This window comes from Ascidiella aspersa, chromosome 7 (assembly GCF_963924565.1).
Source record: "Ascidiella aspersa chromosome 7, kaAscAspe10.2, whole genome shotgun sequence".
Classification (NCBI taxonomy): Eukaryota; Metazoa; Chordata; class Ascidiacea; order Phlebobranchia; family Ascidiidae; genus Ascidiella; species Ascidiella aspersa.
Window position 1 is genome coordinate 19,408,814 of NC_139453.1, and position 25,619 is coordinate 19,434,432.

The 25,619-nt window shown below is 35.1% G+C and overlaps 1 protein-coding gene across 3 annotated transcripts in view; it reads right to left on the bottom strand.

Moving 5' to 3' along the window:
* LOC146138172 (uncharacterized) overlaps positions 1–25,619 on the bottom strand; it is a 29,143-nt gene continuing 3,524 nt past the window's right edge. The window contains exons 3-27 of one of the 3 annotated variants that reach the window (XM_083393200.1): positions 24,864–24,938; positions 23,477–23,631; positions 21,755–21,859; positions 21,252–21,594; positions 19,457–19,622; positions 19,284–19,377; positions 19,037–19,220; positions 18,529–18,648; positions 16,740–16,891; positions 15,654–16,416; positions 13,658–13,861; positions 12,419–13,571; positions 11,555–11,798; positions 10,841–11,029; positions 9,303–10,771; positions 7,669–9,182; positions 5,650–7,585; positions 5,146–5,384; positions 4,432–4,750; positions 3,997–4,227; positions 3,547–3,735; positions 3,046–3,185; positions 2,236–2,560; positions 1,787–1,954; positions 1–1,067 (exon numbers count right to left, since the gene is read on the bottom strand). In XM_083393200.1, the coding sequence (XP_083249326.1) occupies positions 915–1,067; positions 1,787–1,954; positions 2,236–2,560; positions 3,046–3,185; positions 3,547–3,735; positions 3,997–4,227; positions 4,432–4,750; positions 5,146–5,384; positions 5,650–7,585; positions 7,669–9,182; positions 9,303–10,771; positions 10,841–11,029; positions 11,555–11,798; positions 12,419–13,571; positions 13,658–13,861; positions 15,654–16,416; positions 16,740–16,891; positions 18,529–18,648; positions 19,037–19,220; positions 19,284–19,377; positions 19,457–19,622; positions 21,252–21,594; positions 21,755–21,859; positions 23,477–23,631; positions 24,864–24,938 (10,630 nt within the window). In that variant the 3' untranslated portion in view covers positions 1–914. Of the gene's footprint in view, positions 1,068–1,786; positions 1,955–2,235; positions 2,561–3,045; positions 3,186–3,546; positions 3,736–3,996; positions 4,228–4,431; positions 4,751–5,145; positions 5,385–5,649; positions 7,586–7,668; positions 9,183–9,302; positions 10,772–10,840; positions 11,030–11,554; positions 11,799–12,418; positions 13,572–13,657; positions 13,862–15,653; positions 16,417–16,739; positions 16,892–18,528; positions 18,652–19,036; positions 19,221–19,283; positions 19,378–19,456; positions 19,623–21,251; positions 21,595–21,754; positions 21,860–23,476; positions 23,632–24,863; positions 24,939–25,619 lie in introns of all 3 variants that reach the window. The other 2 variants (XM_083393201.1, XM_083393199.1) reach the window with 2 other exon arrangements.

Here is a 25,619-nt window from a genome sequence, read left to right on the forward strand (position 1 = left end):
TTAGCCGATATAAACCAAATAAACGTTTTTTCGCGCTCAATGCAATTAAGAAACAGCGTATATTCATGTTTTCTCGGTGATATGCAAACGAAAAATACCGAAAAGCTTTTGGCATGATACTTATTTAATATCTAGAAGAGCGCAATGCACAGGCCAATTTAAAAACGGGGCGCAGGACAAAAAAGGAACCACTGCATTAAATCGACCTATAATCTAAAACGTGCGGCTAGCGCTGTGCAGTTTTTTTGAACTATTTTAGCTCGGACATCAATGATTTTTGGCAAAATGGTTGCTTTTGAAAGCATGTGGTAAGCAGCGACAGTAAAATGCCACGAAGCGCTTCACGTCCAGAAAAGGTTAGAAACCACTGAATTAGCACAAAAGAACTGTTTTTATCACGTTGATTTGCCTAAGGTCATGATATCCCGGTGTGTGTGACCAAATATAAAAACATTTTTAAACAGGTTCCATATCTATTAAAAATACATTTAAGATAGTTATGGTTGTTAGTGTTTACAGAGTTATTAAATTTCGTAAATAAGTCAAAAATTATGATTGCAATATATTGAAATAGAATGAAAAATATATTGATGGAATCCAAACGTTCGCGCAGAATACAGCGCCACACAGAACTGTACAAAACAAAAAATAGGAAAATAGTGTTGGTTTTAAAAAAAACAAAGTTAAGTTTACAAGAAACTTTGTATATTTTTTAGAAGAAATAAAAAAGTAATTTAAATCGGTGATCGATATTCTGGCACCTTAAATGAAACTGATACAAAACAAAAAAATACATATAAAACAATAGTGGCACTTTGTTTCGCAAAAATAATAATGAGAAAGGTGACTGGAGCGCAATAAAACACACGATAAGCAAAAGCGATGTGAAATGGCGATTGTACTAGAAAAACACACTAAAACAAGTCATTTTCTTGAAGCAGGCGTCTCAACAGGTTTGCAGTTGCCAAATCTTGACCGGATTTGGCACGTTTGTATGACATCGGACATGACAAAGAGATGCAATTAATGTTAGACGAATCAGAAGAACCGCTGCAACCGCAACAAATCTAAAGAAAGTATCGAAGTTATAAAGGTTCTTAATATTGAACTACACTAACGATCAGGGGCTATACCAAACCGAGGATACTAGGCATATTAAAGTAGCCGAACAGAATAAAACATCCCTAACCGAATTAAAGTTAGGAGACATGCAAAGCATGATAAAATAGTTTAATAAATCTAACAGCTAAAAAATAGTAACGGTTTTTCCTACACACAAGTTTTAAACTACTTAATTTTGTTTTTTAAACACTACAACTGAATCCTTGGTTGGCTTGTTTCACCGAAGGATGGTACATTGCAGAAATGTGAAGTGCACAAAAGTTGAACAAAATTGTCGGTAAGTACATATTTTTTACCTAATTCGTTACAAACATGAATTCTAATATTATATTGCAAAAATAATACTTAAAACTATTTTCTAATCTTGGCAATTTACTTAGAAATTACTTCAAGTGAACCTAATGGTCATTTCTTATTGATTCCAAAGTAAACTAAATTGGTATTTTTTGTTAGAAATTTGAACCAATTTAAAACAATCCTGTTAACTTATGTGTGTAGACTTGGGTTTATGGAAATAAAGCACAAAACAAAAACTAATGAAAATATCAATGACTTGAAACCTCATTCTGGCTTACCGAACCCAACATCATTTATGAACCAGACAAATGTTTTTACAAACTACGAATATTTCATAAATTCAGTAGATTTCTACAACCAGACTTACCATAGAAAGGTGATGGTGTTTCCTCTCCAAAGACCTCGACTGCGTGATAAGGGTAACAGCGGTTACATGACGTTTGTCCCGTGACAAACAATCCTTACAGATACTTTGTGTGGAAAGAGAATGACAGGCGGCGCAGTGACGGCTTTCAAAGTACTGGGATATTGTAACCTAGAAAGAGGTAATATAAAACTTTTAGTCAAAGAACTCAGCGCGACTAAATTATTTAAGATAAGCCCTATGCAAAAATTTAAAAAACTACCGACAATAATATATGTTTTTTTTATAATAGGACCCTAGGTGGATAAGCTACGTGTAAGATAATATATTTTACTATGCATGAAGATAAAAGTATAGAATAGACAGGGCACTTGTAGTGTCTTTTTTAGGAATACAGAATTGCCTTGACAGGTTTCGTAAACAAATTCAACGCGAAAAATCAACCAACGCACCTTTTTTGACGGCTGTGCTATTTCATCACCATGGTAAGATACAGCAGCGACATCTTGTGGCAGCGTGACGCGAAGGACCCGAGGCAAATCACGAAACCACTGGAACACGTCGACCCCAACTAGCGACATAACACGGTCGAGCGCAGGAAGCACCATTTTGGTGACGTAATAGGTGCCGTGTAATCGAAGCCTCGGGTCGTTGAGCAGATCGCCTGGTGGTCGAATGAGACGGAAAAGCTGAGTTCCAGGGGTGCCGTGAACAATAACGTAGGGAACCCTCTCTCCGATGCGAGGCTCAGATCGCTTGTCTTCCGCAAGTTGCTTTCTGACAAAATAATTACAAAATTGGCAAATTTACTGAAAAATCAGTGGTAAGACAAATTGTAACTAGATTTTATAGACACCATCTACTGCAGCAGGGCTGGCCAACTAAGAAAAAATAAAGAGCCTCATTTCTTACTCAAACTCGCTGTGGTAACCGCAAAGAGACACACTATACACATGGTCAAAAACATAACTAAATATCACCCTTGTTCTTTTTTACTAAAATACGTATCTTTTTCCCTAGTTAGAAATCAACTACTGGCTCACCAACATTAATTAGGAGGCTATAAAAAACGAATTGTTGTTTTCTTTATGAAATTTAAATATGTAATAAATAAGTTTTTACGTATCTTAATACTTGACTTAAGCATACTGAAGAATTAGTCGAAGTCGACATTATAAACGCAAAAGTCGCATTTAAAACTGGGTAAAGAGCGGCGGGTTGGCCAGCCCTTAGAAGCTTGACCACGGGTCCGCGGCTTATACCTGGCAAGAACAAGAGCAGGCACGATTGTACCGGGTTTGTAATATTTTGCACCGCGGTATTCCTTTGCAATTGTACAGTCTTGTAATGCAGATCGTCCGTCAAGGATTTTGCTCAACTGTTTTTCGGTGTAACGTTTCACCTGACAAAAAACATTTATAGTTGTATAATATAATTACCACGGTTCCAATATCATCAGAGTAATAATCCTATTGAAACATTTCAGGTTTCAAACGGATAAATGATTGTTTAATATTTGAGATATTATGAATTTGAGGCAAAAAGCAAATAATACTGTCCACAACACATGCAAAAATGTCACACAAACTAATTATTGTTTTAAGTACAACTATTTCTTATGAAATCTTTTTTACATTAATTTGGACTGTCTTGTAATATAGGTACGAAAAGTTGTGTAAAATAAACCGAATATTTTAGGCTGTTTAAATTTAGTTTTAAGCCGTGATTTTACCTATCAACCTTTGCCGAAATATAAGGCCTACCTGTGAAACATCACGCGAATCGAACAGCGTGCGAAGTGATTTCTCAAGTATTTTTGCGACGGCCGGGCAACCATCTCTTCTCACCGTCTCTATACCCTTAGCGTCAAAGATCGGGTCGACTTGGTCCTCGCTTTCGTACGCGTAACCCACGTAACGCTTCTTGGTTTGTAGAATACACGGCTGGTAAATCTAAAATCATATCGGAAAAAGTAAAGCACCGCGCGACTTTTTTAAAGTTGCTTAATGTTAATCAACAAAAACCATCGGCGGCAGGTTTTAGCCAGTAGATCACTGCTCCGCTAACGCGTATATTAACAAGTAAAACTCCTAGTTAAAAACATGAGTAAAAACAGGATCAGGCGTATTGTTTAGAAGGAAAATATATTTCGCCAAGAGGCATCCTCAGTTCCTTAATTTGCATGAAACCTAATAAACAACCGTAAAAATCACCTTCTCCAGTTTAAGTTTCATCGGTCTAGGGTTGGCCTGAGTAATTTCGTCGACAATTTGTCGCCCAACCTCGAACGCCCGTCTCCTGCTCGTGCCCAGTGGAAGGGCGATGAACATGCTGTCAGTGTCACCGTACACAACACGGGCCTTCCATCGCTCGCGATTCGCCTTCACATGCTCGATGGCGCGCTCCAGTGTTTCACGGCTCTTGTGAACAATGCTGTCGGCGATCTGTATTTGTTGTTAGAGAAATTAAAGTGGACTGCTATTTCACATTTTTTATTAAATCTGTAAAAGGCAGTAACTGTTTGCAATCAAAAGAATTATTTAAAATTGTTTTAACATTCGAAGAAAGGTTTAGATAATAAAAAAGATAATAATTTTATCTCATATTCCAGTAAACCTTTTAATGACGTTCGCTGGCGGAATACTGACCTCAACACATGGCATTCTGCCGGAAAAATTTGCAGAAGTGTAACCGTACGTAAAGTTGGCGATAAACTTGAGGCCCAACTGGCGATGATCCAACATCCGCTTGGTGGCAGCGCTAGAACACTTTTTCATCGAATCTTTCACCATGATCCGCGTATTTAGTATTTCTTCCAACATCAGAGGAAGGACCCCTTTCCGCACGCGTGACTTCACGAAGGCCACGCCATTGGGCGCTACAGTGACGTCATCGTTGTCAAGCAGTTGTTTAAGGACAGCTGGGGGCACATTTAAGGAACCGCATCCAAATGTAAACTTGCCGGGTCTGCAAGTAGTACGTAAGCGAGTTAGTTTTGTAAATACTAGTTGACGAGTATTTGTCTCGAACTTCACTGGACATTACGAATGGATTTCTACTAAAAATTTTTAGAAAATTTTAGGTTGAAATGTTACCGAATATGAAAACCCTTCTGCATTTTCTGTGTTATAACTGTGCTGCAAAAAAATTTACTTTACGACCATCTTAACAGGAAAATTTGCATAAATTTTGGAACAGTGACTTTAAAATGTAAAGTTATAGGGACGAGTTAAATCTTAGAAGATTCCTCATAGTGGCCAGGCAAGACTAGTTTGAGGACCGCCGATCTAATATAACTCTATTGCCCAATAATTATAGAAAGCTCGTCTAAATACACATTAAAACTTATCACAAAAGCTTACTTTCCCAGGTGAGCGACACGACCAAGACAGGTCGAGTAGCAGTAATTGTGAGCGATTATCACCGACGGGTATAGAGACTGGAAGTCAACAACGATTACAGGTTCGGCGTAGAACCTTGACTCTGGCTCCATAACAAGCGGGATACACTCGGGAGCTTTCATTCCTGCTCGCTGCAGCATTGTAGGACTCATGGCAACGAAGTTTAGCGAGTGGACCAGCCGCAACATCATGCTTTCTACCTAAAAAAGATTTAACAAAAACCTAGAAGTTTGTCAACAGGACGAAACTAGTTCAATTTCATTTTTATATAAACATTATCACAAATTTAAAAATTAAACATCAATCGGTATTAACACTGGTCCTGTGAGAATAATACACCCCGTACGCTATTTTGTTATTTATATTAAAATGGTCAATAGGCTATCAGCAGTTCAACAAAGTTTTAAATTTTATAAAATATTACGGTAAACTAATTATATTTTGAACTCCACAAGCAAAACTTACACGAAATTGCGATCCCCTGGTTAATACTTCGTAGAACTGAATCCCAAACAAACGGGCAAGTTCGGATGTTCGCCCGATCAAATCCTGCTGAGTGATAAGCTTCAAGTTGCCAAGTACACGACACAGGTAGTAATCAATGGCGCGGTGGCGACAATTGGCTGCTCTTCGCTGCGCAGTCCACCAATTAGTCAGGGTGCGATGTGAGTAGCGGGGATGGCGCTCATGCATCAGGTGAAATGTCACGCTCTCAAATGAGTAATCGTACAAAGCGAGTTCGGTGCGCATCAGTCGCCACAAGTTGAGTACAATCCTTCCCACAACGTGGATTTCCGACATGTTATCAGCACCGTAAGCATCCCACTCCGCGTTGTGTCGGTTGTGGACTTCGTCGCCGGGAACTCGCGATATTGCCCGACAGATGTCAAACCCTAAGTGAGACGCTCTATCCAAGAGGTAGCCCCAGGAGAGCATCTGAATCTCGTAACCAAGAAGAATGTCAGGGTCGCGGTTTAATATATAGCTAGAAAATACATTCATCAATTCAAGTTCGTCACTCACATAGGTTGTGTTTAAATTAGTAACGCCGGATCGAGACAGTAGCTTTTTGCCACTCGATTCCGAAAATCCCTGGCTATTTAAGATTGCTCCGATTTCGATATCGTTACTGGAGTCCTTCTGAACTGCGAAAAATAATGCCTGGATTGGATCGAGTTCGGGGTCTGGCCGTAAATCAAGTCTGGTTTTTACGTGTACCTCCATGCTGAGAACCGAAACGGACTGGTGCTCGTGCAGAGACTTTGCCTCACCCAGGTCGTGTTGTGGGGCGCGAAAGCCGTAACTATTGCTACAGTTAGGACCAGTTATCCCCGAATGGAAAGGCGAGTTCATTGCAAGAGCAGTAGGGGTATTCAGTGAGTGAGGCTTTTGTTGCATTTCGTGGACATGGTCGCGTAATAACTTTCGGGGGAGACTGGGCGTACATGATCCAGCATATTGCGAAACGATTGGCGTGTAGACTAAATTTCGGTCGCTCGGTTTATTTTTCGCAATTGGTGTGCTATGAAGCCTTGCGTGAACGTTATCTGCCGATGAAGATTGTGAAAGTGCAAATTGACCTGACAATAGTGGTGTCAAGGAAACATCTTCAGAATCCTTTTCAGTACATCCCATCAGCGTTGCTATATCACTTGGCGATGAACTTTTACCTTTGTCAGATTTATCAATCAAGGAAGTTTGAGTAAAATCGAATGAATCCATCGTTTCTGAATGAGGGGATAATTCCATTGACAAACTTTCATTACTGGATAAAGAATCCGCGTCAATAAACCTGTTGGGAGTAATTACTTCCGATGACGAGAAATTGCCCTTATTTTCTTCACCCGATATTTGTCTTTGTGTATCGTTTTGCGATAAACTGTCGACAGCGCTAAATAATTCAAAGCTAACTTTTCTTGGTTTGAAAGTGCCTTTTGTGTTTTTCTGCTGTCTCTCCGAAATTTCAGGTAGTGGGACATTTTGCATTTCCTTTATATGAGCCTGTTCAGGCAAGTCGGATGCCGTTTTTAATTTTGGTCTTTGTTTTTTAAGCCAAACATCGACTTGCTTGAACGTTGGAGGTTGAATAGACAGCTTTGCCACTGATATTTTGTCAGGTGGTACAAATCCCTTGCGGAGAATTGGAAGTGTGTCTAGCTTTGTCATAGTTGCAATAATATCGGAAGGATCAATATTCTCAAGCTTATAAACGTTTAGCAGATCTTTAACTTGTTTGGAGATCCAGCTGCTGTCGAAAATATTTGAAGTGAGCAAGTTTGCACCCAACACCATTCTCCAGTGGTTGAATCCAGGACTTACAGTAGAATTAAAGTCAGGAAGGTTCTTTAAGCACCGCTTTGTTTTAGGTATCTTCACATAGGCCGGCAACGTTGCAAACATTCTGCGAATCGCATAGACAATAACATTTAGAATTCATATATTGCACTTAAGAAAGAAATGGAGTAAAAACAATACTATGCTGACCTAGACGAAGGAGGCTGAAGATCGCCACAGTCACTGAAAAAGGGCTCATCGCTATGACTGCCTTCCCCACATAAATGGGAAGCATCTAAGAACTTAGAAACACTTTCCTTGGATGGAGGAGCAGGATGAGCAGTAAAAACATCACACGGAGGCTTGGTTGCTAGGTTACCTTTGCATATTCTTACACTTATCGGATTATCACAAGTTATCGATAAATCAACAGAAGCTTTCTTTTTCGACTGTAACAATGTTGATTTTCCTGGTGAGTCACTTGCCAGTTGCTCTGAAGTCGGGTGTGGTCGTTCTTTCTCATTTTCTAAAGGAGCCACAATAATGCCGGAATGAAATTCTTTACTTATTGAGCTCATTTTCTTAAGCACATCACCGTGAAACATTTGCAATGCACCAAGAGCGAAAGTAACATTTTGCTCTTCTAATACAACAACGTGCATATTTACAGGAGCAATTACATTTTTACACCGCATATGACAGAATTCTTGAACCATGCATAAATGATCGGTGCTATTAAATATAGCGACGGCTGTGTTTGTATTTGAACAAGAATTTTCAGGAAGTGATCGCGTTAGTGGAGGAAAATATACTTTTTCTTTTATAAGAGTGAATTCATCTGAAATACTGGTTTCAAGTATGTAAAACTTTGCTGGTTTTTTCTTTGGGGCCTTTCTTATACTTGTTTTCTTCGTTGATTCTACCTTGGAACGCTTTACCATTTCTTCATAGCAAGAAGGCTTCCCCTTCCTTTTAAAGCTAATTGGAGAGCTTGTAACTTCCTCCTTATTACTCGCAGAAGTCGGCAAACTTGACTTATTACTAGGCGTTTTCTTTAGCGTGAGTTTTAGTTTCAAAGATAGATTGTCATCGTCAGTGCTCGTAACAACATATTCTTTGTCATTATTTAGCAGAGTTGAACTTGGGTCACTTACGGGTGCGGGTGAACTTCTGGACATCGAAATAAGTTCCTCTTTAATTGGCCTTGCAGCATGAGAATTCGTGAAATCTATTGCTGGTATTTCTTTAGAGTGGTAACTGGGACTAGTATCTTCCGTAGTCTTTTCACATGCTTGTTTGCTACTTTGTTCGCACTCTGAAATACAACTTTCGGAAGTTTGTTTATTTAAGTTTACCACAGTAGGCATAGCAGAATCAGATGAGACCATTTCCACGACTTCCAACTGCCCTGTTTCGTAGTTAAGTATCAGCTCCTGCCTGTCAGTCACACGTGAAGAGTTTTTAGCGTGAGTTAATACGTCACGTTGATTGTTTTCTGGTTTGCTAAGTTGTGACGTGACAAACGGCACAGTCGAAAAGCGTGAGCAGTAACCGTCCATCTTTGTAGTTTTACTGATACGTGAACGACTTTGCTTGGACTTTGCTTGTTTGGAGCCTTTACTTAAAACCGAACGTTTTTTGTTGTTCGTGGAACCAGAATTTGGAATACAATTGTTAGGCAATGTGGGACTTCTTACGGTTTCTTGGTTGGAAGTCAAAATGTCCTAAAAAAATTAAATGGTTACAAAATCAAAATTCAAACAAAAACGAAGCAAATTTAGATTAGATATGGAAATATTGCTAAAATAACTTATATATGCGCACATAAAAATAAATTGTCATACCTGTGACAACTCAAACCCAGAGGAAGTTTTTTGATTTTGCCCTTTTGTCAAACAAATGGTAGGAGTGTTCGAAGGTGCAGTTCTCCTCCAACTACCCAGTTTTCTAGAGGTGGAGAGAGTGAATTTATCCTTATTAGCATTTAATTCCTGGCTGCTTTGGCTTTGCTTCATTAACCCATATGGAGTTTTGGCTGTAGTCGTGTCCAATACGAATGAGGAGATGTTACCAATGGGTTCTTCATTATTTTTTTCTTTTTTGATTACCTTTCGTTTGCCGTCCCAAGGAATTCCGTGCTGCATCTGTATTTGAAGCCAATACCTTTCATCACCATTTTGACATGTAGGCTTTAATAGTATAGAAAACTCCTTGTCGTTATTCATGAAGCGTTTTGCTGTTTTTGTGACTGCCTGCAAATTCCGCAAATTTTGATTAAAAGATTTTTCTTTATTTTTGTCGGGCCAGTCTTTTGAGCTGATGACTTCTCTTTTAGGCAAAGTTGGCAACAATTTCTCATTGAACTGTGTTTCGGATGACGTATAAGACACATCAGACGACACATTACAGTCGTTCTTAATTGAATGAATGTGGTGGTGATGGTGGACATGTGTGTGCAACACTTGAAGAGGGTTGGAAACTGGCAAGTTTACCGGCATTGTAAGTATAGGACCCGGGTGACTGATATTTAAACTGCTTATGTTTTTTTCAGACTTAACAGCACTTGATTCCAATTGTTGACAAGGGTATAAAAATGTATTACTAGATTGTTCTTTATCGTTGTATTCGGATGAACTTCCCAACATAATATCAAATGTTGACAAACCTTCAGATACGCTTAAAGGTGCTGAACTGTCGGAAATCACATGTTGAAAAGCTTCATCCAAAATATCTTTTTGCATAGGTTGAGATGTGCTAGAATCGACCTTTGGGGGAGTTGATGTTTGTTTATTAACATCCATTATTATCTTTGTTTTTTGTCGAATGGGATTTTTTCGTAAAAAGTCTGCACTGCGGAAGTTGTTGTTGTCCAGCATTTGCTGTTGCAAAAATACAGCTTGCATTTGTTTATGTAACTGTTCCTGCAAGGACTGCTTATTGGGTAGAGCTCTAGTGTTACACAGAAGACTTTTATTAGAAGGGGTCTGTACGTCAGTTTTACTGAAATTTTCCCCTACACATGTAGTTGGAGCTCCGTTCAAAGCAACATTTTTTGGTGATTCTCCAACATTAGACTTTAAATTTGGTGAAACTTTTGATACTGACGAATGCATTTCGATTTTACTATTCGTTGGGCTTACACTTCTCAATATAAATGACTGTTGAAGTTCAGGTGACGTCTTTTGAGAGGGTTCTGGTGCATAGAAATTTTTTTCTTGCGATTTAAGACTTTTATCATTTAACAGAATGTCTATAAAACTCGTGGAAGGTTGATTTACATCTTTATCGGTGGTGTTGTCTTGTATCGCATCAGCTGCATGAAACATTTTAAAAACGTTGTTAAATTTATTTTAATGATCAAATCAAAGACATGTAAACATACCCAAAAGCGCACTTGTGTCATCAGCTGTAACTGTAGCAAAACTTTCTCCCCGGAGCAAAGCATCAAGATGACTTAAAAGATTATCATCCTCTTCACTTGCATCTTGTGAAGCGCTTATTTTTACACCCTTAATAATTTCTTCCATTCCTTCAATGTCATTTAGCATAGATACGTCATCTAAATCAAAGCCTAAAATACAATATCAATTATAAATACACCACGGTTCAGTTGGATATAATTATTACAGTAGACTAGAAAAATAATGCATTGCCTGAAAAAAAAAATTCACAGCAATTTTCTTTATTAATATAAGTTATCAATATACTAACTTAAATTTACATTTAATGCAATGGTCAACAAAGCTAGACCTCTTTAACTTATATATTTCTGAGAATATAAATTACTTATTTTTTATATCAGACTAATTAATTTTTTCTTAAAAGCTAGATTCAATATTATTCCAAAAAAAAAATTAAAATATAAAATACAATACGGCATCTTGAGAAAGTAATATATATACTCAATTGTGAAAATTGTAAAATAGCGATTTTATTGAAACATTTTCACGAAGGTCAATGTTTTTATAAAGAATTATGTTTTGTGAGTCCTGGTTTAACGTTTTTTGTTTTGCTTTTATTGGTGTTTTTAAATTATATATAAATTGATTGTTTGATCAAAAAAATCTCAAAAATGATTTTTTTATGATTTACCAACCGGAATTTATGTTGGTAATTGTTTCGGATTCTTCAGGGTTTGATTGTTTGGGGTTTAGCATGGGAGACCACGGTCTAGGGGGTGTAACAGGTCGTTTGGAGTCTGCTGGAATTGGTGATTGCCTGCCAAGCATTGCCAGCACATTGTCTAGTTCATTCGAATTATCACCAACATTGCTGCTGTCACACATCCATTCAGGCACTTTGAGCGCCTTCATTCTGGCAGTTACACTGTGTCTTGTTACCTAAATTGTATATAAAAATACTTAAATGATTAATAAATTATCTTAAGCTCAAGGTTAACTAAATAACATTACAAACCCAAATGCTTTATACAGTAAGTTTATACCAAACAAACAAAAATGATTCCAGATCCCCTAGATTGGCCAATGAGTTTACTTCATAAACATGTTTTAACACTTTAAAATGTTTTTATTTACTTTTTTCTTTCAAATGAGTATTGACCTTAACAAAATGACATCTAGCCATTAATATTAAAATATACTGCATTGTTATATCACCTTTACAGTAAGCTGGAATACAAAATTTGAGGTTAGGTGTGTTTTTTACCAGTGCTTCTCAACTGGTGAGATGTTCACTTTTAAAAAGGCATTTTGTTTTAAGTCAAGATTAGGTTTTAATGTTGTCATTATAATGAATCAATTTTCTGCCATTCATTTGAGGTGAGGATTCTGGCTTGTATTTCTTTTTGTTGTATATTGGGAGCTGTACACTTTACTGCATTCCCTACATAACATCTCACTAAAAAGTAGGCAGCAAAGTTAAAAAAGTTGGTAAAATTAGGCAACAAATTTAAAAAAGTTGAGAAGCACTGTTTAATTTAACATTCAAAGTAATAACATACTCTGCGAGTTGGTAAATAGTGCTTTTGTACTGTTGAAACTTGTGCAGAGGTTGGTTGGACAACACTTTGAAGTGTTTTTACCACATCAGAAGGAACAATCAAAGTACCATAACTTTGACTTCTAGTTGCCTCGGAAACTAACTGTGGGGCAGTTTTGCCATCACTTTCATTTGAAATGCATGGTGATGGATCTACTGGAGATCCAATGGAGGGCATAGTTTGCAGCATAGCAACAGTTTCACTTGCAACAAAAGGCGTTATTTTCACAAATATGTTGCTTACTGCACAGTCATTTTCTGAGGCAGAACAATTTTTTTTGTTTTCGATTGTACCTTCATTATTAACAACCTCCTCTGTTGATTGATTAACAGGGGTCACTGTTCGATTGATGACAGGTAAAACATGAGATCTTTTGATCTTTTCTTTATATTTTAGTTTCCGTGCTGCTTTTCTGTGTGATTTTTTTAATGAAATCTTGTTCAAATCAAAATGAGCCTTGCATGGTCGACCACCATGTAACATAACTGAAAACTTTTTTGAAGCTGCTTTCGTCCGTTTTTTCACCAGATTAACCTTATCTTTTTTCTGTTTAGTAAATTTGGGTGTCATGATATGTTTATCAGCCAATTGTTTTGCAGGTAAGGAAGTTTTATTATCATTTGTAAGTGCAGTAAATATATTAGTTGGACATGTGGAGTTTTCTTCACCCTCGGTTTGTTCGACATCTTTATTAGACAATGTAAGATTATCATCTTGACCATCAACTTTTGCTGGTTCTTCGGAAAAGTTCTTACAAGAGAGTTCTAATGCATGGCTGAAAAGATTATGCCTTGGGGATACTGAATGCTGAATAGGTTTCTTGGAGGAATCAGAAGTTTCTCTTGGATTGAACAAAGGGTGAAACTTGGTGACAACATTTTCTTTGGTTCTTCGTCCCATGGGAATTTTAGGTTTGACCACTTGAGGGACTGGAAATTTTGGTGGGATTGGAATGCGTGTATCTGAAAATGCTCCGTAACGTGGACCTGCTCTAATCTTGTTTCCTCTGGGTGAATATTGCTCATACAATTCAAGCAGCTCTTGCGATAATATAACTTGATTTTGTTTGGGGATTCTCCAAAGGCCAATTTTCATTTTATGAACACCTTTGAACCTGTTGCACAGCATAAAGTAAGTAAACAAGATAAACTGAGAAAAAAGGCAAATAGTTTAACACTTTTCCTTGAGAGCGTGACAAACCTGTTGGTGATAATCCATTTGATAAAAACTTTTTCTTGCTGCTTGGTTTGTTTTACATTTTTTAACTTAGTTTTTGTTTTTTTATAAATTTTAGAATTTGAAGCAGTTTTAAGGCCCTTTACTCTTCTTTGAACATTTAAGGAATCAACCATTTCTTCCCAGTCATTTTCAAAGACTGTTTCAAACAGTGGATCACTGACATAGCTAAAAAAATAGATAACAAGTAAATAAGCCAGCGGTAAAATATAGGACAACATGTTTGTAATTAATTCATGACCAGGGTTGTTAAATATTGGATCCCTAAGATTTGAATCCTATTCTGCCCTTTATATCACATAATTGGAACCTCTATAATTTCCTTGATTGCAAAAGAATGCCCAAAATTTGTGGATATACGAGTGTCAAGTTTTTAAATAAGCCCTATCACTGTGGTGAAACAATTATGGGGCTTACTTTAAAATTAACCATGTAAGTTGGTGTTACCGGAGTTTTTTCAGGCGACCAATTACTTGCCGATAACTAAGACAATCAAATGTTATTGGGTAAGTGCTTAATGTAATGGCATCCTCAGAAAAGTAATGCCAGATGCATTTTGTGATTTCTTTAAATTCAGTAAGTTGCAAATTAAACATTCCATCATAAAATGCTAAAAAAATAGGTAAAAATATAATTAATTCCTACTATTCTAGAACAACATACAACTTTGCTTTGAACAACACCCATATTCCTGAAATGATTGTTTTACAACAGTTCTTAAAAAAAAATAACAAAAAAATTACAACTTTGGTAGTTCTGAACATTTTAATGTTAGAGTTTCTGCTTACTAGTTAAAAATTACCATCACATACAGAAGATTAAAAAAATGATATAACAACTTAACAATAACTAATGTTCCCTAATGATGGGGCCAAACTGCTGTTATTTCAAAGACATTTAAAGACTTTTCGAAGCAAATCATCGCCCCTCAAAGATCTAAAATTAGTTTGCTAGACATTTTTTTAATTTAATTTTCAAAACAAAACAGTATAAGCACCATGGTCAACACAATAAAAAATGTCTAATGAAATGTTTTTTAACTGGTCTTCCTTAACAAATAACTTTAGCCTATAAAATAAATTCAAAGACTTTTCTCAAAACATAGGTTTTTCAAATACGTTTGGATCCACAAATCAATTCAAAGACTTTTAAAGACTTATTTTGTAGCAACACTTATTTTAAGATATATAATTATGAATTTAAGCTTGATTTTTCCAACAAATAAGGTGAAATCTTCCATAAAAAAATGTACATAATTATCTCTATATTTGTGTAGAAAATACAAAATTTATGTTTTATTTATTGCAGGGGACAGCAACCTTTTTTGCACAGCAGACCAGTTTAGAACTGAAATTTTGTCGCAGACCGGCCTTAAAAAACAACAAATGTTCAGTAAAGGAAATTTAGTACAACATTTTTCAATGCGAGCTTTAGGCTTGTAGATCAAGTATGACTAATAACATTTTTGATAATATTGTTATGGCACAATGTTTGCATAATTTTATTCTATTGCACTTTGGGGTGAGCACGCTTGAACATAACAAAACATAATATTTTGGCCCATTTTTCAAATATTGTACATACAAGAAGTTAGATTTTACGATAAAAAAATGCAGTTTTGTATTGTGTGAACATCCTATGTAACACACAGCACACTGGTTTGTTTTAGACCTCATGAGTTCTTGATACTAATCGTAATTTTTTTTATCATACCAATCAACCATGGAGTACATTTAAACCAAAGGTAATGTGTTTTGAATATCAAAAATTGTTTTTTTTTCTGTTTTTATGTACGGTTTAGGTTTAAATCAAAATTTTAATATGGCAACTATGCTACGGACTGGTAACAAACTCCTCCCGGATCGGTGGTTGCCGACCACTGATTTATTGGATTTATTATTTATTAAAAATGTTTTTACACAATAACAATTAAACATAATTCAAGTCCAAAAAAGTTTACCTTGAAATGTGCCTAGAACGTCTTGGACGCAAACTTGATTTGCTTAGTTTGGAATAATGATTAGTTTTCGTAGATTTGCTTCTTTCCGATACATTGCTTTGTTTGTCAGAATCCCACGATGCTACTACAACACCAGGTTGGGATATGGTGACTGATGCTCCACCCATATTGGGAAAGCATAACGTTGAATTTTTACACAAACTACTATCAGAGTTTGGAAGCTGGAGATTATCAGCAGGTAACAAATCAGTTTGCCTGTGTTTTGTTGGATGAACCACAGTACAATTATTTTCTAAATTTATAACAGTTTTGTCAGGAGTTTGCTTTTGTTCTGGTAAAGCGATATTGGAGTTATCTGAAGTTGGCAGCGTAGTACATTTAGTTGATACAGCACTTTTTTTAGGCACCTTTCGCTTGAGCAAATTGACATCATCTAGCAGGGTTTGTAATGTGGAGAACATATTGCTATTATGGTCAATTTTGGTAACTGGTACAGCAGCCTCAACTGTAGTTGAATGTTGTTGTTTTATTTTTTTGCAAATTGCCTTTGCTATGTTTGCCTGAGTTTCTTTACTCAAACCAAGGTCACTGGTTTTTTTAAAAGCATTATTATCAATTGCTCCCATTTTACTACATGCAGATTTAGTATCGCTTAAGTTAGCATTTCCAAAGGTTGTAACATTTAGGAGTTCAGAACTTTTTGATGTTTGAACTGCGCGTATTTTTGTTGTATCCAAACTCTTGTTGTTGCAAAAATCTTTACCTGAACAGGTGACAAAATAGTTATAAGTATGATATAAACATTATTTACTATTTATAGGAATTTACAAGATAATAGGCCAAAAACAACTTGCTGCCATGAAAAGGAATGGCACCTTTAATTCCTATCATGCATACAAACCTTAACAATGTGTGCAATTTTAATTCAAATTGATTTATTTGTTTTTAATAATAAAACTTTTTAACAAACTTAGTTTGGGTGTGGATGCCAATATCACAACTGAGCCATTTACTCTACACATGATTCATTTACAGCAAAGTAAACAATTGATATTGTTTTTACACTTATCATATTAATTATATTACCCAATATTTCATCAGAGGTTCCATCAAATTGTGGTATGTCTTTGTCATCCTCTAATAAGTCGCCTGAGTTCAAATAATCACTTTTGTTTAACAAGTGCTCAATACCACTTTCCCATGGCTGGGTCATCTCAAATGATTCATCGATATGTAGCCTTTGGATCAAAAAATGCATTTTAAGTTAAATAGAATATAGGATTTTTTTTCTAGCAGAATGGAGATTCTGGAATTGCCAGCTCTCCCGCTTTCCATTTACTATGGGTGAGTGTTGATTGAAACCCACTTGCCTAATTGTAGTGCCCTTTTTATCAGACCTAGTGGCAGACTAAATTAATTGATCTACCGGCAACAATTGTTCAACACAAGGAGGAAAAACAATTTATTTAAAAATCATATCCAATATTATTCTGGATGAGACCTATTTTGTCGCAAATGGTAAAAATTAGTTATTAATTGTATATGTAATGCAAAATTTATATTCCCCATGTTGCATATTATTTCTTAACACTAAACACTGTAAACCATTGGTTCTCAAACCTTTTTGTCCCACAGACCTCATTGCTTCCTTAATACAATAGTGGACCCAATCATAGCAAAACACGCTACAAAAAATATCACGCTTCAAAGTAACCTTAAATTGTTACGACCGAATCACTTTTGTATCTTAACAGGGCTAGCTCAATAACATTTGACACTTAATATTAATAAGGTAAAGGTTATCGGGAAGTAATTGGTCACACGAAAAAAATCCCTGATGATCCACTACATTTTATCACAAACACGAAAAATGTTTTACCCCAGCAACTGGCCCTAATCCAAACATGCTACCAACAAATGTAAATTTAGTTGCAATCTCCTGCAGTAAAACAAGGAGTTGTAGCAGTTTTGAAAATACCCTTGTAAGGGAACCCTAAGGACCAGATATTCCGCTTCTACCTGTAACTTATTAACTATCATGGCGGCCACCAAAACCAAAAGTTTCATTAGAAAGACAACAATTTGTTTTACTGATTTGGCTCAATAGACTTTTATTGTTACACAGTATATTCTTTATTATGAGACCAAGCTCAAGCTGTGATAGCATTTTGAATTTTGTTCCTTGCACTTTTCCTGCAATGAAGCAACAAAACACCTTCTGTTGCAATTACTTTGAGGTTTAAGCCTTTTTACCTAGATTTACCGGTCTAATTTATTATATTCTTGATCATAAAGTTGAAGCCAAACTTAGCTGAATTTGCTTAATGTGCTGAAATTTATACCTCTACAATAAAATGTTATTGCTTTTAGCTCAGATATATCTAACAGCCATTTACATACCAAATATTATTACAATCCCTCTTTTCTGTTTACAATTACTATGCCAACCTAATGTAACAAATAATGCATTCAAACGGCCTTGGCTAAGCGATTGCTGGCTAATTTACCAGCATAGAAATCTTGACAACATGTTTTATTGTTTCACCCTACACAATGTGTATGAAATTAAAGGCAAACAACATTTTTTCAAAAAATTAGAATATTCGCTGCACTATGTGTACATGCGCCAAAAATGAATGCAAACGTTGGTTAAACCTTTGGTGACAAACCAATATGGAGTTTGAAAATTTGCAGACGACATGCCAACATTTTTGGCGTGTGTGATCTCGTTTAGACAAGTACTGATTGGTAGACACTTACTGACAAGTGCAAAAATGTACTATTAAAAAAACATAAAGTCTGTAACTTTAATAGATGCAATTTCATAGCATACAAACTATGTTACCAAAATTAAAATAAATTAATTATTTAATACTTTGCATTGCTTTCAAACTGTTTTTTCTTTTGCTCGGAAGTTTCACAGGAATCCCAAATTTCTTCATCACTTTCAAGGTCGTCATTGGTGTTTTGAGAGTACAAACATCTCTGCCTATCACTGCCGAATAGCATGATACTAAAATTACTATTGTGTCATACAATGGAAAGTTAAAAGACATTTTTTTAGTTTAAAAAAAGGTTAAAATTATTGGTTGGTATGGCAATTCTGCTTTTAAAGAATATAACTGTTAAAGTATGTCTAGCAAAATAATGCCACAAGGAGAATATTTTATCATGAAATTTATTAATGCAATAGATAGTTATAATTGACTAGGGTGATTTGTGAGCTATAAAATATGATAAAGTGGGCTGTATGTCAAACACTGCAAAGTTTAGCATTAATAACTTTGGGCAGATCCTATAAAATAATGTAAAAAAAGCGCAATGGCGACATTAAATAAAAATAGCCTTAATTTTAATCCAAACACATTTTAACTTTTTTGTACCTATTTATAGTGTCCATATCTTGTAAGAGATTAAGAACAGTGCTATTTCCAGAACTGTTCCACAATTGGGAAGTCGAAAGAACCTGAGAAACAATGTGATCATGAACGATAGGTGAACAGCTGCTTGCAGACTCGGAGTCTTTGTCCTTGAAAAAATCCTCAGATTGCCTTCTCGGTTTCATATCTGAAAAGAATAAATAATTATGTTAATTACAGGTTGGTTGTTCCAAAAATAAAATGAAACTACCTTTTCTCTTTTTTGCTAAAATTGTTGGATTCTCCTTTTCCTTTCTACATGCTTGTTTATCCATGTAGTAAGAGTTCACAGCACTGTTTAAACCCTATTTAAAAAAATTGCAATATTTATAATATTTTTAGCTGAAACTATTATAGCTGAAAATTATAATTTAACATTTAAACCTTTAAAAATAGCGTTTCTTTGTTACTGATAACATAAGGTCTTTGATTTTGTGATGAAGGACAGTGAATTTGAGAAGATTCTTCTCTTAATCTCCTCCTTGCTCTTTCATCCTCCCATATTGACTGAATGCCAGGGTTTTTACCAGTAATCACCGAGATTTCAATTCTGTAAACAATTTTAACAGCAAATCTTTTATTAAAAGTGCAATTTATGAAGTCATTGGATCATTAGGATTTTCAAAAGATATATAATTAAAGGGTGGGTAACTTATCAAACAATATTAAATGTGATTTTAGGGCTTTAGGTCTGGTTTTAATTCAATATATTGGAACTTTTAGTAGCTTTGATGATTCATAGATAAACATGACATTGAAAGTACAAAAATTATAGATCACTTTTGCAACTTAAGTTTTATTAAAAATAATTTAAAAAGAGAAAGCCAAATTGACTATGCAAACCCTAAGGTGTAAGCTTTGTAAGATATCTAAACAAAGTGCCATTAATATGAAAAATCATAAAACTTAGCAAAAACAGAAAAAGTATTTTATGTAGGGTATAGTGATGTTTAAAAAAATTTGGATCCTTGAGACTCGAGTCCAAAAGTTTTTTAATCTAGTTCTGTTAATTATATTTGGTAATGGGGACTATAATTTCTTTTAAAATTCATTGTTTTACTGCTAAAGGTTGCTCCTGATTGTACGATGTTCATACATCAGTGACAAGTTTGGAATAAATGCTGATTACTGTAGTGAAAAATGTATAGTGCTAACATTAACTGTGGTCTTAATCAGTGAGATTTTACAGTTCCCATAACGTTGTTTTTAGTAATGATTGGCTTATCAGATCACAGTTGTAACAATGTACTATTTAAAAAACAAAAGTATTTATATAAATTTAGGCAACAGCCTGGTATTTTTGTTATGTATTATTTTTTTTGTTGTCTTATAATGGATGGCAATTCCTGTTGTCTGTAAACAGCAATAGTTTTGCATTTAAACCATTTGAAATTATTTAGATAAAAATATGTCATCAAGTCACCAAAGTGTAGTGTATAATATAGTAATTACTTCCGAATCTCCGGTCAAAAAAATAGTAGGGCTATTCCATGTCAATTCACACAGTCAAGAAATTTAACCTCTCCCATTTTTCTTAAATTTCACACACATTTTCACTATCCTATATGATGAACACATGCAAATTTTAAGTAAAATTTATTAGGAAACACAACAGTTATGAATTATTTATTTTGGGGTCTGCTGAGGTGGCATGATATTTTTTCATTTTTGGCCATGTTTGAGGCCCTATTACTGCAAAACCAAACAAATTAACAACAATTTTTTACAGGTAATATAGTACTTCTCCCCCAAATTTAAAAAATAACATTGTTGACATTATCACTCTAAAAGGTCAAAGGTTATAGACATACAAAGTTGGCTGTTTTTAGCTCTCGGCTAAAATTTTTCCCAAATTTTAAAACCTCGCCAAGACCCCATTTTTGATTAATTTCAGCTGAAATTTGATAGAAATGTTTTTTACAGGTTTCTTTATGAAACACAATCAAAAATACACTACAAATGTTTTCTAGTATAGTTCAATATTGTTAACTTTTTTATTTTTTTGCGTTTTTGTCCGAAGTTTAACACACACTTTCTATAAGAAAACACTGAGAACCATGGATCAATTTTGCATGGTAGACTTCTTGCCAGCCTCTTGGTAACAAGCATTTAGGCCCAAATTCTTGGGGTTCTTCGGTCTCACCTCTTCTTAAAATAAACTAATTTAGGCCAAAGATACCTGTTTAGTATATCAGTTGCAAGAATGTCAACCTCCAAATCACAGGTACTTAAGCGCTTGGTATCAGCTGAAGATAAAAATCCTTTGGGTGGTATTGTTTTTGTGGTCCAAGTTGAATGAAATGGACATGTCGTCCGATTAGATAATGCTGTACCAGAACTATTTAAGCCAGATTTAAATAGCAAGCTTTGGCATTTTTGGCTACATACATCATGATGCAAACAATTGTCTTCAGAAAGTTTATGATTGTTAGACACATCAGAGAGCATCAATTCAGAGTCTTGTGCTGATTTTCGCAACTTATTCCAATTAAAATGCTGTATTTGGGTAAGGGTAGAAACGTCTAGTAAAAATAAAGCACCATTTAAACATTATGTACTGCCAATATATTCTAATAATAATAAAAACTAATAAACAGGTCTATTGCTTTTACAATAAAATTTAAACAGAACAAATACAAATGCTTTTGAAATAAAGATCAAACTAACACAATAGAACTATACCATGTAATTTGTCTGCAGTGGATGAGGAATGGTTTGGATTGACTTGAGTTGATTTAAAACCATGCTTTGCATAATGAGAAAGGTGATGTTCACTGCATGTTTTATCTGTATCACAATAACAAAAAACCCATTTCAAGAAAAAAACAAAACAAAAAAAAATGATTTCCAAATAAAATATAACATTGCCAACAGATATTACCAAAACAATACAGTTCAACATAATACACTTGAATTCAGCAAGGTTTATTTTAAGCTATGGCAATCCACAGCTTAAAAGTTTATTTTGGGAGACTTGTGTTAATTCTTAACGTTACATCTTAGGATGTTCGCATTAAAATTAAATATATTCTTTGTTGACAAAACGGAATTATTTTTAGAAATTAGGGACTGAAGGCAACAACAGTTTATTTTTTAACATTTATTTGAGAAACATTTAACATACGAATTGATGTGTGTCAGTTTGAACTTATTTTGGATGTTGCAGCTGATATGAAGGTTTTGTCATGTAGTAGATATGCAACTGGTAATCCAGGGATCGTATTAAATATAAATCAGCACCCACCAGCTAACCCAAAATGTTAGAACATCGTTTATGAATTCTACCTTTCCTTTGTAATTTGGTACAACAATGAATTAACCTGTTTTTCTATTTCGAGGGTGTATAGATGAAATAACTATGTAGCTAACAAATTGGGTCTGCCAGTAATTTGGGTGACAATTACCTTTACGTGACAATAAACTTTAAAATCACTCGCCAGTTGAGCTAGTGAGTGTTTAACAGCACTCTTCCAAAATAAACTCACTTTGGCAACCGGGCGAGTGCCAAATTTTCACCCTGTGGTTATTTTAATATTTATGGTAAGCATCATTTTGAAAAAAAGGGTAAAAAAGGTAATTATTTTAAGTTTGAAAAGTTTGGTCTTCGTCTTATTTTCTGATCCTAAATACCAGCTGTAATATATAAGTATCACCAATAGAAACTATCCACTCCAATTGCATTGACCCGGCTACAGGATTGTATATCTCTCTCCCTTTAATCTGTCTGACACACACAGTGTCAACAATTTAACAAAAAAATTACTGCCCATAAAAATTCAGCTGAAAGTCTCCCACTTAAAGTGTGTCCAAGTTAGTACTAATTCTTTGCATTTTGTTAAGACTGTATTCTTTTAGTTTTGTCTAAAGTGGTGGTTCAGTTTATAAGTGGCATGAATATTTTTTACAAGTAAAGATTTTCCTGCCTACCATTTTTTCTCATTTGTATGTTGGTTCACAAGTTGTTAGACAGTAACATTTAACATTATGCTCTGCTCTTTTTGCACAGAAATCTAAGTATGACACACCCCGCATTGTATGAAAAAATCAGAATACGAGGCATATCAAGATTGTCTAAACATCTGTTATTGTACCCCCTTTTTAAAGTCAAACCAATGCATAGAATAAAAAAAAGTTGTGACTGTCCTATAACATACATTCAGGTCAAATGGGAAAGTTTAGCGGGCCACTTCTGAGTCTTTGGTAAGCCACATTTGGCCCGTGGACCGCAGGTCAGATGCCCCTGATATAAATTGTAGAAAACACATCTTTAAAATAATAACCCAGGTAAGATCTTAAGAAGCTTGGAATGATGTTAAGGATTATAACCAATCCCTGCACCAAATAAACAAGGTATTTTAAAAGTACCTACCTATAGAGTAAACAAGGTATTTTAAAAGTACCTACCTATAGGTTGTCGAAACCAGGTACATTTTGAATGAAGAAGGTTCATGCCATACAGATTGTAATCAAGAAAAAATTGAAGAATGAAGGATAAATGGGCTTCATGCGGCTGAAAGCTACAATTCATTATTGCACCGGCTTGGAGAAGATCACATGACCTAAATACAAATTTATTTTTAAAGTTCAACTAAAAATATTATTTCATATTTTCAAATAAATTTAATTTTTTGCATAAATTTATTTGTTTTTCTGGCTGATTTTTTGGTCGACATAGCGCCTAAGTAGCTAGAATTCTGTCATACTGCTGGCAAGAGAAAATCAATACACGTTTTTTTTTGAATAATCATGCTTTTTTTAAATGTCTTTCCTTCTTCCGGGAATCTATATCACCCATTGTGTGTGCAATGATAATATAACCCAGTGTTTCTTAACCTTTTTTTACTTGGGGCGCACCTAGAGACATTTTAAAACGTGGCAGCGCACTTTTCGAGCGAAGCGAGCGCGAAATTCGCGAGGTGTACCTCTATTTCTTTTAAATTGCTTGCAATTTTTTATTATAAAGGCTTATAGTTGCATATCTTTAAAGAGACTCCAGCCTTGAGACCAAAATAAGAACAACAACAACTTCGGAATAAAAGACAGTTGGAAACAAGGCATAAACAGGACTAATAACTAATAGTTGTGATAATGTCGAAATCAAAATCAGACCTAATTGGCCAAAATAAGGCCTATAAAACCTTTTATCTAACCCCAAACACCATCCAGAACTATCGCTAACTCTCCGAATATTTTCAACCGTAACCCAATTGCTAACACCACCAACTACCCGCCCATAAACCGAAACAGGGGCAAAAATTTAGGGCCAAAACAGCGGCGCCCAAATGTCGACAACAAGCGGTCAAAGCCAAACAGGTGTCCCCCAATCATTCCATACACTTTCCCTATAGTCTTGGGCGTAAGTTTGTCCATTTAAGCCTTACTCCAATTAATTTAAGGCTTAATTCGACATGTTTTGGTTTTATCTAGCCAATTTTATATATTATTCTGTAGGGTCATTACTGCGAATTTGGCTTTATTATGTCGGTGGTCTTAGTACTATGGTATTATAGATTATCTGATTTAGATAGTGTTGCTTTGTAGGTCTTATTGTGTTTTCTAGTTGAAATTAATGTGGAATCAATGATCTCAGCTTAATAGGAAAGTAAAAATACATCTTTTATGTATTAAATTATGTTTTTTATTTTGCAATTATGTTTTTTATTTTTTGAAGGTTTAGGAAGATTTGTTAATTATATATGTATTGCCCTTTAGTTCACCTTAGTTCATCAGTTTTAACCAAAATATAAATTGTAGTCCAATAGTAATTCAATTAAAAAAAACATTGTCTTACCTTTTAATGTCACTTGGGTAGTAAAAATAAACTTTCATAAATGCCTCTTCTTTAGTGTGAAATCCGTAGTAAAGTCTGAAATTTATTACTTCAATCAGCAATTATATATATATATGTATATATATATAGTAAAATGGGTATGGGCGTACCCAGAAATCGGAAAAAGGTGGATCCCGAGTTTTCACCTTAGGGCAGGGGCGTGCAACCTGCGGCCCAAATACGGCCCGCGCAACCAAAATGTGTGGCCCGCGGCGTGCTTTGGCTTTTGGCCCGCACCACAAAACATTCAGGTATTACTGTTAAAATACTGAAACTTCCTGACTGTTCCTAAGTCTAGGTCACCTTATATAGCATGAATAGCAATTTATCTTAAATAACCGTCAATGATCATTTTGACCGTAAAGCAAATTCTAATTTTTCCACGATTTAAATCGCTTTAAACGATATCCTTTTGTTGTGCTTTTGTTTTTACTCAAACCAACCATTGAACAATCACTGTAGTAGCTGGTAGTTAGTTTCTAATTTGTTCATAATATTCAGTCAAAAATTCTATCAAAATTCGATGGTCAATGGAAGCAGAAAGCGAACGCACAAATTCCAAAGTAATGTGACCTCTTAACAAAACAGAACTTCAAAATGTGTTTTGGACTCTGTTGCGGAAAGTGTACAAGTTGTGTGAAAGTTGAACAAGTGGATGGTCTAAACGAGTCACAAGAACGCTGCAATTTTTTTGTTTTGAAATGCTTTTAAATAGCT